This window comes from Podarcis pityusensis, assembly GCF_964106645.2.
Source record: "Podarcis pityusensis genome assembly, chromosome: 2".
Taxonomy (NCBI): Eukaryota; Metazoa; Chordata; class Lepidosauria; order Squamata; family Lacertidae; genus Podarcis; species Podarcis pityusensis.
Window position 1 is genome coordinate 47,771,475 of NC_138029.1, and position 15,246 is coordinate 47,786,720.

At 37.3% G+C, this 15,246-nt stretch overlaps 1 protein-coding gene across 1 annotated transcript; it reads right to left on the reverse strand.

Moving 5' to 3' along the window:
• Window positions 1–3,517: 3,517 nt before the first annotated feature.
• Window positions 3,518–6,922, reverse strand: LOC308471449 (uncharacterized protein). The gene is made up of 2 exons (XM_080995434.1): window positions 3,663–6,922; window positions 3,518–3,545 (listed from the first exon to the last, which is right to left on the reverse strand). The coding sequence occupies exon 1, from the start codon at window positions 5,331–5,333 to the stop codon at window positions 4,722–4,724; it is 612 nt and encodes a 203-aa protein (XP_080851560.1). The 5' UTR covers window positions 5,334–6,922; the 3' UTR covers window positions 3,518–3,545; window positions 3,663–4,721.
• Between the last annotated feature and the right edge of the window lie 8,324 nt (window positions 6,923–15,246).

Consider the following 15,246-nt stretch of genomic DNA (forward strand, 5'->3'; position numbering starts at 1 on the left):
GAATCTGGTTTGTTTGTTTGTTTGTCTAGAGCAAGTCACTCTAGACTTAGAATGGAATGCAAGAGGTAAGGGCCACCAAATTTTAATGTCACACAGGTCACTGCTGAAATTTGAGAACCCAAGGTCTGCCACTGGTTCCATCATCCACTGATGAAGAAATATACATGATTATTTACATACATGCATCATAGCACATGATAGACACACATATCTCAGCCATCAACAGTTAATTTACAAATTAGTTGCCTTCCCTGTGTGTTTTCTTTCAAAGTTAATGGCTTTCCAGAGTGGTAGCCCTGTTAGTATTTTGCTTTCATATAAATTTTTATTAATTTTCCAGCACAATTGTACAATTTTATCCAAATTTTAACAAATTACTCTTTTTGGACTTCCTTCAGTTTCTCTGGTAATCATCCATAATTACTCTTCAATACGCATTCCCTTCATTGTATTGCCATTTAACTTCCCTCCCTTTTCTATTTCTTTTTAACAATACATCTTAAACTTTTACAGTGCTTCTTGAAACCCCACTAGCGTTGTTTGCACATCACATACATTTTTCAGATAATCTACAAACTTTCCCCAATCTTCGATGAACTTTTGGTTTCCAACATATCTTATTTTCCCAGTCAATTTGTCCAGTTCCGCATAGTCCGTCAATTTCATTCTCCATTCTTGAATCGTCAGTATTTCCTCTTGTTTCCATTTCTGGGCCAATAAAGTTCTTGCTGCCGTAACTGCATACTGAAATAATTTAGTCTTTTCTTCTTATTTCTTTTCCTGTGATCCCTAAAAGAAAGACTTCTGGTTTCTTAACAAAAGTATATTTTAACATCTTTTTCAATTCATTGTATATCGCTTCCCAGAAACTCTTCACTTTCTTACATTCCCACCACATATGGTAAAACGTTCCCTCTTTTTCTTTACATTTCCAACACTTATTACATGTTTTATACATTTTTGCAAGTTTTACCAGTGTAATGTACCATCTATAAAACATTTTCATCACATTTTCCTTCAACCCCATGCATGCAGTAAATTATAAATTTTCCTTCCATAGTTTTTCCCAATCTTCAAATTGAATATTATATCCAAAATCTTTGGCCCATTGTATCATTACCGATTTGACTTCTTCATCTTTCGTACACCATTCCAACAATATCTTATACATTTTTGACAAAATTTTATATTCATTATTTATTATATCTGTTTGGAACTTAGTGTCTTTTTCTGCATAACCACTTTCCTTTATATCTTTTTAAAACATTTCATTTACCTGGAAATAATGCAACCAATCATATACATGATCTTTAACTTGTTCATATGGTTTTAATTTCCATTTTCCTCCTTCTTTCGTTACCAATTCTCCGTACGTAGCCCATTTACCTCTCATATTAATTTTCTTTACGCACATAACCTCCAATGAGGACAGCCAATGTGGAACCCTTGGTTCCAAAAGACTTTTATACCTGTCCCATACTTCTATTAACGAGTTCCTGAAAATGTGGTTCCCAAATCCTTTATGAACTTTCTTCTTATCACACCATAGGTAAGCGTGCCAACCAAATCTGTTATCAAAACCTTCAAGGTCTAATAGTTCCATATTTTCTAATTTAATCCATTCCTTTAACCAGCAAAGACAGGCTGCTTCATAATATAATTACATATCTGGCAGGGTGAAGCCTCCTCTTTCTTTCACATCTGTTAATAATTTATATTTTATTCTTGGCTTCTTGCCCTGCCAGATATACCTTGAAATCACTCTTTGCCAGTCCTTAAAAATCCCTACCCCCTTGATAATGGGAATAGTCTGAAATAAAAATAGCATCTTTGGAAGCACGCTCATCTTTATCGTAGAAATTCTGCCCCAAAAGGACAGTTTCATTCTACCCCACACCTCCAGGTCATTCCTTATTCCTTTCCACACCTGTACATAATTGTTCTGGAACAGGTTGATATTTTTAGGAGTTAACCAAATTCCAAAGTATTTTACTTTCTTCACCACCTCTATCTCTGTCTGTTGTTGCATTGTTTCTATCGTGTTATGCTCCATATTTTTAACCATTATTTTAGTTTTTTTTCTTATTCAGTCTAAACCCAGCCACATTTCCAAATTGTTCAATCTCCTCCAATACTTCTTTAACACTTTCCATTGGTTCTTCCATCGTTATACCAGATCATCGGCAAAGGCTTTAACTTTATATTCGTTCTGACCTACTGTCACCCCTTTAATTAATCTATTTTGTCTGATCGCATTTAAAAAGACCTCTAGGACCGTTATAAATAACAGTGGCGAGAACGGACAACCCTGTCTTGTTCCTTTAGATATTTGTATATCTTCCGTAACAACATTATTAACTATCAATTTAGCTCTCTGCTCTGCATATATTGCCTTGATTCCATTGAAAAACTCTTTTCCCACTTCGATATACTCTAAGTTTTTAAACATAAATTCCCATACTATGTTATCACAGGCCTTTTCGGCATCCACAAACATTGATATCGCTTGTTTCTCATTCCTGGCAGTCAGATATTCCAAAATATTAATTATATTCCTTACATTATCTTTCATTTGTCTGCCTGGCAGGAACCCTGCTTGGTCTTTATGGATATTTCTTATCAATATCTTTTTCATTCTCTTCGCTAGAATCCCCGCAAATATTTTGTAATCCGTATTCAACAGTGAGATAGGCCTGTAATTTTTAACTTGTATTAAATCCGAGTCTTGTTTTGGGATCAAAGTAATAAATGCTTCCTTCCACGTTTCTGGGATCTCTCTTACTTTTAAAATATTATTCATAACTTCTTTCAATGGAATCATCAAGACATTCCTCATTTCTTTATAGTATCCTGATGTAAATCCATCTGGTCCCGGGGCCTTTCCCCTCTTCAGTTCTTTTATAACCTCTTTAATCTCTTCAACTTCTATTGGGGTGTTCAGCTGGTCTTTTTGTTCTGTCGGGATCTTCTGCACCTTTTTATCTTTTAAGAATCTTTCTATTTTCTTCATATTATTCCTTTCTTTATTTTTATATAGTTGCCTAGAAAAGTCCAAAAATCCTTTTCTAATTTCTTTCCTATTGACTGTCTCTTCCCCATTCACAATAATTTTGTTAATTGTATTCTGTTCTTTTCTCTTTTTAATTTGCCACACAAGCAGTTTACCTGATTTGTTAGCAAACTCAAAGTTTTTCTGTCGCAACCTTTTAATATTCCATTCTAGTTCTTTATTTATTATCATTGCAAATTGGGTTTGTAAAGTCTTAATTTCTTGTTTGATCTTTAAGTTGTTTGGTTTTTTGATTAATTTCTGCTCATTGTCCATAATCTGCTTTAAAATTTCTTTTTCCCCTTTTTCCCTATGTTTGTTCTTCAATGAATTCTGTTGAATAAAGAATCCTCTCATAACTGCTTTGCTTGTGTCCCAAACAATGTTCATGTTTGTACCTTTGTTGGTGTTATCCATAAAATAATTTTAATTTTAATTTAATTTATTTTGTGCTTTTTCTATAATCTTCTGATCATCCAGCAAATAGTCATTAATTCTCCATCTAAAGGTTCTTTCTTCAAAACCTTTTAATTCCAATTTTATTGGATTATGATCTGAAATTACTTTGGGCTGAATTTCTATTTGTTGGATTCTTGGAGTCAATTCATTCGACACCCATATTTGGTCGATTCTTGACATTGACTGATTCGGTTCTGAATAATAGGTAAATTGTTTCTCCAATGGGTGTCTAAGTCTCCAGATATCAATCAAATTACAATTCTTAGTCATTGTGAAAAAAAGTCCTCGGTAGTGTCCCTTCTTTATTTGTTCCTTCTCTTAATCTATCCATTTCCAATGAAACCACTCCATTCAAATCTCCCATTATTATGATTTTCTGATCCATGTATTCAAATAGTTTTTCTTCCAAAGCTTTATAAAAATCAGTCTTATTTCCATTAGGTGCATAGATCCCGACAATTATTAGATTTTCGCCTTGCCATTTGATCTGAACTGCTATAATTCTTCCATCTTCATCTTTGAAAATTTGTTGAGATTCAATTTTGTTTTTGATATATAAAACAACCCCTCTTTTTTTCTCTTTGTCCGAAGATATAAATTCATTCCCTAGTCTTTTATTGATCAAAATTTTTCTATGTCTCCTTGCCACATGTGTTTCCTGTAGGCATATAATGTCCAATTTTTTCTTTTTTAAGAATTGTTCAATTTTATTTCGTTTCTTTTTATCGTTCATCCCATTAATGTTCCAATTCCATAGTTTTAGAGCCATATTAAAGTCCAATTAAATAAATTTACTTTGGTTTACTTATAACCTGTCTTCCTTTTCTCCTTCTTCTTCTTCTTCTTCTTCAGACCTCTTTCCTTGCTCTTCTTCCTCTTCCGCCGATTCTGACTCATCCTTGGATCCTCCTCCTCCTCCTGCGCCTTTAACTTCTTCTTCTTCCACTTGCAATTCCTTATATCTTCTCGTAAATTTCCCTATTTCTTCTGGACTTGTCAGCATGCGTTTCTTAGTTTTGTAGAAAAAGGAAACTCCTTCTGGAAATTCCCATCTGAAATCAATCTTGTTTTTCTTGAGAATCTGCACCAGTGGCTTATATGGGTCTCTTCGTTTCAAGAGCCTTATCGGAATGTCTTTAAAAATGATTATGTAATTTCCATCTATATATAGTCTTTTTTCTCTGTTCTTCTGTAGTATCAAATTTCTCATCTCTCAATCTTTAAATGAGATTAAACAGTCACCTGGAAATTTCCTTGCCTTTGTTGTTCTTACTCTCATCCTGAATGCATTTTGTACTGTTTTTGCCACTTCTTCTACTGAAAGCTCCAGCCACTGCGCAATTTCTGCTATCAATCTCTCTTTAATATTTTCATTCTGTATTTCCGGCACAGATCTCAGCCTGAGGTTGACTTCCCTCTGTCTCAGTTCATTCATAGCAATTGCATCTTTAATTTCCTCCTGAGATTTATTTATTTCTATCATCTCCACCTTCATCCTTTCTTCCTCTCGCTTCACTTCCCTCATCTCCAATTTTGTCTTTTTCAACCCCTCTTCTAAAGATTGTGTTCTTTCGGACACCTCTTTTATTTGCCCTTTCAGTTCATTAACTGTCTCATCAATTTTTTTATCCATTTTCCCAATTTTATTATCCACTTGTTCCATTTTGTTATCCACTTGTTCTAGTTTTGTTTCCAAATTCTTTTCACTTTGTTTAATTTCTGCAAACATTTTCAATATTTCTGCTCTAAAATCTGATTCTTGCTTAGATGCTCTCCTATCTGTTGGTGTTCCCCCTTCCATCCCTTTCTTTTGTTGATGTGCCATTTTCACAAAATATCCTTTAATACGTTCCCCACCTGTTCAAATCACAACAATATAACCAATTTACAAATTTTAAATTCGGAAGAATAACAAAGATGTAAAACCAAAATCTTGTTGCAAATAAGAATGTCTTATAAGCCCAAAACTAGAAATTAAACAGAGATACTTGATCCCCCTTTAATTTGGGGGGAAATAGAGGGCTAATCGCAATCACGTCCACAGTTGAAAACAATCTTCTTGCCCCCAATTGGGATAATCCTTAATTGGGTTCTTCCTTTTGTATTTATACTTGCATCAATTGTAATCCAAATTGTAAACCAAATGGAATATTGTAATTGCATCAATTGTAATCCAATCCATATAAAATTATAATCCGAATAAAGTTTGAGTCCAAACAAATCAGAGTTTAATAAAAAAAAAAAATGGGGAGCTTGACTCCAAATTCAAATTATGTTATAATCCAGTTGAGATGAAATAATACTTCCACAATGTCAATGAGGAGAGCCAATTAAACATTAAATTTAATATCTAAATTTCTTTGATAGCCCCCCCAAAAATTGATGAAATAATAATAATAAATGTCTGCAGTTAATAGCCAAAAATATCCAGAGAGGAGAGTTCCACAAAAAAGACAATACGGAGTAGGAGAGGAGCCAAGGTCACTTCAAAAAAATTTCCACTGGCCAGGAAGGAGCACAGAAAAACAAGTTGTACTGACTTATTCCGTCCACTAGGGGGTCGATACCCAGATCTGAGAGGTATAAATTAGTAAACCCAAATAAACAAGTTCCAACTATTACTTTAGTACGCCAAAGTTATAAATCCAATTAATGAGGAGAGTGGAAAAAAAGGTATATTAAATCCTGCATGTTGCAACTGTAACCTTTTCAGGTTGCTCTTCTCTATTGTTAACAATGGAGTCGGAAGCTGCTTGTCTTTAAAAGCGAAAGTGGAAAAACAAAGGACTTCGCACTTTATATGTCCTCCGTTCCATCAAAGATCTCTGTTCACCACCATACTTACTTTCTGTTCTCCCTTTTAGTCCGATACTTCTTTCACTTCTTTAAACTCCCACAAAGTTACTTTTATCTTCTTTATTTTGTTTCTAAGAGTTACAGGGAAAACGGAAACAATAGCCGCTAGCGGCAACTTACTTTCGTTTTCCAGCTCTGCATATATCGCTGCGTCAAAGCTGATTCCAGATGACAGCTGAACTCAAAAAGAAATCCTTATTGATCCGGAGCCTTCCTTAGATCCACGTCTTGTAGTTTATAGTTTAAATTAGGTCCAAATTTCTTGATTTTGAGAGCGGAGCGCTGTTCTTTGCAAGCTCGGGGCTTCGCTATTCGGATGCAGCAAAGGCTTCCCGATAGCCCGCTGACCCGTTCCGACATGCTCTTCACCCTTTTGGGGGTTACCTGATGGCCGGACGGGCAGTTTTTAGGGCACTGCCGAGAACCTGACGCCCTGGACACCCTCCAGAGGCTTAGTGGGGGGCTACTGCGCCCTGTAGCACCCCCTTTTCCATCCGAAATAGCTGGGATTCCTCTCTCCGAAAAATCCCTCGCTTGCAGCAAGATCGCGCTCCACCGGAAGTCCCTCGCCCTGTTAGTATTTTGCAGCAAAACCAACTAAGAAACATGTGGCACCTTAAAGGCAAAGTTAATGACTACTGGCCCTTCACAAAACTATATATGGCTGCCGTCCACTCAGTCCTCACTGTTTGTCTTGCTGATATAGTTGCTTTATATACAAACATAGACAAATTCAGCAAGCAACGCTTCAGAAAAAAAACTGAGACAGCATCAATTATGAATCAATTAATATGTAAACAACAAATTGCAAAGCAATTTATGTATCGATTTATGTATAATATGCACATTTAAAAAAAGAAAAAACCCCTCAATCTTTCACTGTAGAGAACTACAGTAAAAAGCATTCATAGCATGTGTCCCTCCCATGATGAGAGTTGAACAGGTGGACAGAAGGAAATCCACTCAATAGTTCATTTTCAATGGATTCCTGCAACATCCCTAATCATTGGAGTGGGACACTCCAATGACTGCTTACACTGCCTGACCAAGTGTATTTATATCTATACTTCTTTTGTATAATATCAATTTAAGCACAGAATCCCCTCACACGATGCCAGACCAGCTGGAATACACTCAGTGGGAACTTATTGCAGATTCCTGGCAAAAAACTATTCTGACAACACTAGCAAAGCCAAAGCAATCTGCAATAACCCATCGAGTCATATTGTCCACCTGCACCATTAGCCCTTTGAAAATAGCCATTTAAAATGTCAATAACTCACAGTTACTACAATTGCTTTGCATGCAAACAAACAACACAACTGTTATAAGATACAATGACAAATATAAAAAATGATATATTACAATACACCATTAATATATGGTCCACTCTCCCCACCCCCTTTTTAATCAAAACAGGCCACCCTTGTAAAGTGGTGCCAACTTTCTTTTTATTGCAATAAATAACAAGTTATCACAAAACCTCTTGTAATTAAACAGAAAGCATCGCATCTTGATCCATATGGCTTGAAGGAGATAGAAAGGTTGAGCCTTTTTCTCCCTTCAAGGAAATTGGGACATTTGAAATTATAATGTAATTTAAGCCCCAAATCACCACAGTGATATTTATCTTGAGGCTTCAAAAATACAAGGATATTTTTCCCCAACTTTCTCAAAAATTGCAACACAAACTGCTAATGCACCTCGATTTACTATATACGTAGATTGGCAGCAGCACTGAGTTAAAATCTGCCCCCCCCCCCATTTCAGGCCTGACCTACACTTGCAGAGAGATCACACAGCACTAGACTCCTGGGACAGCACCACTCCAGGTAAGTGTGGGACTGCATGCTTAAATGCCTCTTCCACATAAAATTACTGTTTCCTGAATGCTGAGAAACCAGCACGCTGTCCTGAGCACACCCAGCCCCCTGCCTTCTTGCAACTCTTCCTCCATCTCTGACCACCCAGACTCTTCCTCTTCCTCCTGCCTCAAAGGAGGCCCAGAACGCCACAGTTCACTGGCCCCTTCCCCTGGATCATCCTCCTGCCCCCCTGCCTCCTCTGTCCACTATTTGGACTCCTGCCTGTACCTGACAGGTGCCAAGAAGAAGGTTAAGCTACAAACCCCTCTCTGAAACAGGCGGAGCCCCAGGAATGCTGCACTGCATGACTTAGCTAGCTATGTAAACTCACCTTCCAAGCTTTCCTGTTCTGCATTTTCATAGGAAGTAAAGTATTACAATGGAAACTAACATCTGAAAGACACCTAAATTTCACTTTTAACACTTACCGTACATCTATCAGCTTCTAAATCAGCCAGACTTCGGAAGAAATTTTGCTTAAAAATAATAATAACTTGCTCCCATTTTAAATGCAAGCAAAATCAAAATCTTAATAATTAAAACTGAAATGTTCATAGGCACAGGCAAAAACCAGCTGAAATGAAATATTTTTGGTATAATCCTACTATTCAATGGTGTATGCCAGTACCAGCTGGGAGGTGGTAATGGAATAGGCAAAAAATGACCATTGCCCCTCCTTCAACAGCCTCTGCTAGATCTGGGTGCATTCTGTGAATGGAAAAGGGCCCTCTATTTTTTTGTGAAAGGGCAACTCTGGATCCAAGCCAATATTTTGACTATCAAACCCCCAGTATTGGCCTACTGCATATTGTTACTTAGAACTGAGAATGTCACAAAATTAAACTTGCTCTGCCACCAACAACTCCTCAAGTGAAGACTCACAAGACAAATGTTTGGTTTATAAAGATTACAACTTTATTGCAGATTCCCCCATTATTTATCAAAGCTAAATTTCCACTGGAGCATAAAGGACATGCAGATGCCCTTATCTTTGGTCAAGGGCAATACTCCTTAAATTGAATCCCAGCACCTGTTTAAACTAGTACTAGATTAAAAGCTATAAAATGTAGTTCCATGACCAAGTATATTTCTAGGGAAATACCAAGTTAATGGCCCCCTGCTTCGCTGGTGCCACCTATTTTCTCGCAGACATGCACCAATCTGCAGGAAACACCCTCTGGTTCAATAGCTATTGATTAATAATTGAAGAGAGTGGGGACTGAGAGTAACCTCATAGCAAGTCAAAGAAAATCATAGAACAACATCTCATGTTTAATCAGAGATGCAGTTTTTCCTGCACAGATGAGAACATTAACCCAAACAGCATTAACCAAATAAAGGGAAATTAGGAGAATGTATATGTATCTGGGGTACCGTTTGTGTTGTTGCAAATAGGTTATTAGTGACATACAATAAGTTATACATTGATTATTGTTCCCAATGCATTCTTGAAAATCTTCCACCTTGCACTTAAAATTCCCTTTTCTCACAGAACAATTTGAAACATTCCCGATACAAATGTGAAACATATTCACAAATACGTTCTCAAATGAGGTAATGAGAAAGAGCAAGGGTTTAGCTTGTCCTTAAAACAGACATTATAAGACCATTATGCAATATAGCTTAATGTATATGAATGCCTGCAGATTAATTCTTAGAACACTCAGGCAATTAGGAATTCTATTAAGATAGGAACACTGTTCATAAATTGGTCTATAGAAGGATGTACTGTGGAGACTGGAAATGTTTTCCACAACACGCATGTACACATTTGGGAACAAAACTAGAATGAATTGGCTCTGCCTGTCATTGACTTTGGCTCCACCTACTGTTGATCTCCCAGCCTTCTGCTCTTCAATCTCAATGGGAATGAACTACCATTGGTTTTTTCCAGCCTTGAACTCTTTCAGATCTTCCATGAATTTTTTTATGGGTTGAGGCCACTGGCACAATCCTATTCCTCCCTGTTCAGATAAATGTCAAGCAGTACGGTGGTTTATGCAAAAGTGCAACTATGGAAAACAGAGTGCACAGAACAAACTAAACTAGCATTTTCAGATGATTTATGTTTATAGAATAGACATCTGACTTTAGCTAGGCTGTTTTTCCATCTGTGTATGATTACAACTATTTTATCATATGGTGTTAGGAGAAATTGATAGCAACAGACTTGGCCTGACATTTGTAGAGATATGTGATTTAAGAGAATGTTGTAAGAAAAGTTATATTACTGTCTACGTTCCTGGCATCTTGGCATTTTCTGAAGTTACTGAAAACATTGAGAGTAAATCTACACATTGCACATACTCATACTATATCCCACTAGGTTTAGGGGAAAACTTGTTACAATTTTTACCTTGTAATCAGTTTAGAGATTTGATTAAATGAATAGAAACTGAAGACCCGGGTCCAAAGTATGTTCTTGTGCAATAACTGGATATATTCAGAAAAAGCTCCCAGGTGCATTTTGCTCTTAATGTAATGGGGGAGACCTGAATTCATGTTAAAGATTAACAAGCACAAGTTGCTAACACCACAGCAAAGACAAATCTTTGTTTTGTTCTTAGTCATAAAAGGAATTGCCTAAAATTTCTTTAGGTCTTTGATGAAAAGCTTTGGTGAAATGTCACTGTATACTCTACTTACCAGCCAATATATTTGGAAAATCTTTTCCCAATCCCTTCTCAGAGTAGTATTGGCTTAATATCAGTCAAGGTGGAGATTTTGGGTTGCATCCAACAAAGTTGTCACATTAGCACAACACAGCTTCTTCCTCCTCTCCATTCTCCATGCCCAATCTGTTCTGGGGTTTTCCCCAGTCCCCTCCTCTGATTTGCGGGGGCTCGAGGGGCATGCAGGGGTGACCTTGTTGTATACAACCCTTATCCTGGATAAATGCATGGTTTGTACATCTCTTTCTCCCAAGGCTAGGTTTACAGCAACTGCACAGTTCCTGAAGCATTTAAAATGAGTTCAGGAGACTATTGCATAGGTACCTAGGCTGTGCAGGACAAAACAAAAAGAGAAACGATAGATAGATAGATAGATAGATAGATAGATAGATGATAGATATAGATGTCTAAAAATTCTATTTAAAATAGAAGCAGTTCATAGTCATAGAAAAAAAATGAAAATGAAACTAGATTGTTTTGAGTCATTTCTAGGGTTGTCTAGCTGGTTTTCCACAAAGGTACATTATATTGTGTTGCAAACAAACAGGTGCTACAGTTCTATCTAGCTGATTTCCTGTATAAGCAGGGGGTTGAATAGAAGTCCTTCGAGGACCCCTCCAAATCCATGATTCTGTGGTTTTAAAATTAGTTTTCTTTTGATTGCAGAAGGGCGACACAATAAAACATTATAAGACTATTTACTCCATAGGACAAGAGGAGGAGGTTTTTAGGAAAACCAGTTAGCAGTTTTATCATGGGAGAAAGAACAAAAAACCAACAACCCTGCAGGTTCTAATATAATTTGATAAAAATGAGAACTGTGTGTTTTCACATTATTATTATTATTATTATTATTATTAAATTTATATATACTTGGAGAGTATATATAATGTTGTTATAATGTCTAATATCGTTCTCCGCTTCACCACTCAGAAACTGCTGACATTACAAATCTGGATGTTTATAAAGGCTAGTTATTGGTGTACATGGCATTAAATATCAGGAATGCACTCCCACCCCCCTTTACTTGGTAGTGATGGGAGCATAAACAGGGACCCAGGGAGCTGGGGCAATTTTTTCCTCCTTGACTTTCCTTGGTGAATAACTATGTCAGTCTAATGTACTGACTAGAAGTGTGCTGGGGCACCTAGTTCTCCTGAGAGCTACCAGAAACTGTTTTATCATGAGTTAGGCAATTGGTCCATCTAACTAAGCATTGTTTACACTGTTTGTGGCTTTAGCAGTTTCGAGCAGGAGTCTTTCCTAGTCCTGCTTAGAGCATAGCTGTCAACTTTTCCCTTTTCTTGTGAGGAATCCTATTCGGAATAAGGAAATTTCCCTTTAAAAAAGGGAACAGTTGACAGCTATGCCTTAGAGATGCTGGGGATTGGATCTAGAACCTTTGGCATATAGGCAGATGCTCTCCCACTGAGGATCAGCATGTCCCCTCAGGAACAGATACAGTGGAAAGAGGAGGCTGGTTGAGATGGGCAAGCCAGGAATTATTCTCTGGCTCCAATTGTGGTCCATGCCAAAAAGAATTTGGGGGCTTTAAAAGCTCACTTTCCTCATTTGAGGAAAGCTTTTCTGAGCCCCTCAACTTCTGATCTGAGTCCAAGCTTCAAAAAGTTCACTGTCATCTCTCCTGACTCTGTTTTAAGTATATAGTATGTAAATTTCACAAGCAGAGGCATAAATGTGCACACCCTGGAGTATTCCTTCTGGGTATTTTTCTGTGAGAGAGAAATTTTAATCACTCAAGAAAGCTGACTAGCACATTACTCCCACCAGAACATATGATCATTGAAAGAAAATGGAAAAGCACGGAAACAACAGCTGCTCCTGAATGAATCAGATTTGGCTTTAATGTCAGACATGAATCAAATATAGTTGTGTTTTTCTAGAGAAGGGGGGACAAAAATCCTGTGAATCTGAACTTATCCAGTTACCTCTTTTGGTATCTTGGAAGTCAAAGACCTACTTACACATTTCTAACAATCAATACCATAATAGAATATCAAAGATGTTCAATTTATATAAAAGCAAGGGTTAATCCATCATGACAGAACTTCTTCCTTGCAAAACCATGAATGATTACTCATGCATTGCTACAATCAACCAAATACATAATAGTTATATAGAACACTTTGAAGAGTTCTTTGTACTGTCTCAATTTGAAAATACAGATGTGTCATAGTTATATTTTATTCTATTTCAAGTCTGTAGTGATAAAGCAATCCTCCATACTCTAAGAGCTGCATAGAATAGTTTATTTTATAAAGTACCCAAGAAATGGCAGTAGGCAAAGTGTACAGCCATATGGATTGCAATGGACTTCACTCCTTGCTGAAAGGGACAACTGCACTTGGTTTGACATTTCTTCCAAACAAAGGTGCCTCCTTTGTAATTCCATTCAAATGTGTGGCTGTGCTTCCTTGTTACCCCATTAAAAAGCAAACAAAAATCCAATAAAAAATAAAGCTTGCTTTCATTTACTTGAAAGTGACTTGCTTGTTCAAAGTCTTTAAGATTATCTCTCTTAGAAAACAATTTATTCTCAAAGGTAACCAACCTTGCTTAACTTCAAACTCCTCTTAATCCCTTGATGCTTGATTGATAGTCTGCAATTATACTAAGTATATCCAGGACCAATTTACAAGTCTTATTTCAGTAGGAGCCTACATCTATAAGAAATTATTGAAGCTGAGGAGGGCATTCAGTATATGGCTTAGTGTGGATGTTACTGGGGTTCTAGAGAGAGCTTGGTAGCAAATGTTTTATAATATGTGTGTTCATAATACTACTGTTAGTGGCAAGTGAAATTCTGCTCTTTCTGACTGGAATGAGCTCTCCTAAAACAGGGACATATTGTTTGGATTGGGCCTGAATTATCTCATTGTACAGTTTGTTCTGTTGAGACTCCCAGCACTCATATTATTTGAGTCTATAAAGTTGTCTTGAGGCCTCGCCACCCCAAGATCCTTGCAAAGTTGGCAAACATAGGAGTGGAGGGACAAAGGGAGACTGCACCCTACATCTTTCTTATACTGCATAATTTCAAATATACACTTCCCAGCACTGAGATCCATGGGAAGGACCCAAAATGCCATGCAAAAGAAATTCCCAGAGGCCTGTACATGGAGAACTTCACATTAGCAAGACAATGGGTCCTAGTGCAGGACTGAGAAGCAAGTCCTCCTTGCCTGCCAGCCCACCCACAACTCCTTTGCATCCTATTCTGCTGCTGGACAATGATTTTGGACATAAGGAAAGATGAATGAATTAAATTAGGCTTATTTACAAATCGAGCTGAAACTCAAACGTATTTGGGCTTGGATAGCAATAAGTTCATTATTCTTGAACTATATGAATGCAGGGGTCACTGAACTACTGGTATTATGAGGCAGGGCTGTGGGAGTCAGTCACAAAATGACTGCTGTGGGGGCATAAAATAACTGTCCTGGGGGGTGTAGCATAATACAGAGAGAATGTTTTGGTTGAGTGACAGAAAGGCTATCACATTTAAAAGTGTAAAAAAGTAGAAAGAACCACAACATGGTGCTTCATCAGCTTCTCCATTCATGTGCAACAGGACTTTCATGCCAACTCTTTAACCTGCAGCTCCTTGCAGTTCCACCTCACAAGAACACCCTAAAGAATGGTGTGGGATAGACGTGATAGTGGGTAGCAGGAATGCAGGATGGTAACCAAAGGTGAACAAACTACTCCAGAAGGATCATGACATGTTCCCCACCAGAGGCACTACACCTCCCTTAACATCCCATACACCACAAAATCATTGCTTTGATTATGAAATTTGCATTTTATCCTTTTAATTTGTTTTATAACATGAACCAATTTGTGGGGAAAGGTAGCCTATAAACATCTAAATAAATAAATAGTAAATAAATATAGAAAGTGCTCTTTCATGCAAAGTACTACCTACTGGGCCCAGTTTAAGGGGAACTATACAAGAATCTGTGGCATGGCATGCTTTACCTTGGGCCAGTCACACTTCTCTGAAGTCTCTCAGCCCCACTCACCTCACAGAGTGTTTGTTGTGGGGGAGGAAGGGAAAGGAGAATGTTAGCTGCTTTGAGACTCCTGAAGGGGAGTGAAAGGCGGGATATCAAATCCAAACTCTTCTTCTTCTTCTTCTTCTTCTTCTTCTTCTTATGTCATCCTGGAGTCTGTGGCTCACTACAATCTATAGATTATAGGATTCAATCTATTAAGACTGCTAGAAAGGGAATGTTCCTGGCTTTTGCCAGCTCTAAATCAAAACTGTGACATTCCTCAGGGAGCATGGAGTCAAAGACTTGCATAACAGCTAAGCTTCTTCTTA

What these genes read in the sequence shown, in the direction of transcription:
- LOC308471449 (XM_080995434.1), bottom strand. Translation starts at nt 5,333, where the DNA reads ATGGCACATCAACAAAAGAAAGGGATGGAAGGGGGAACACCAACAGAT.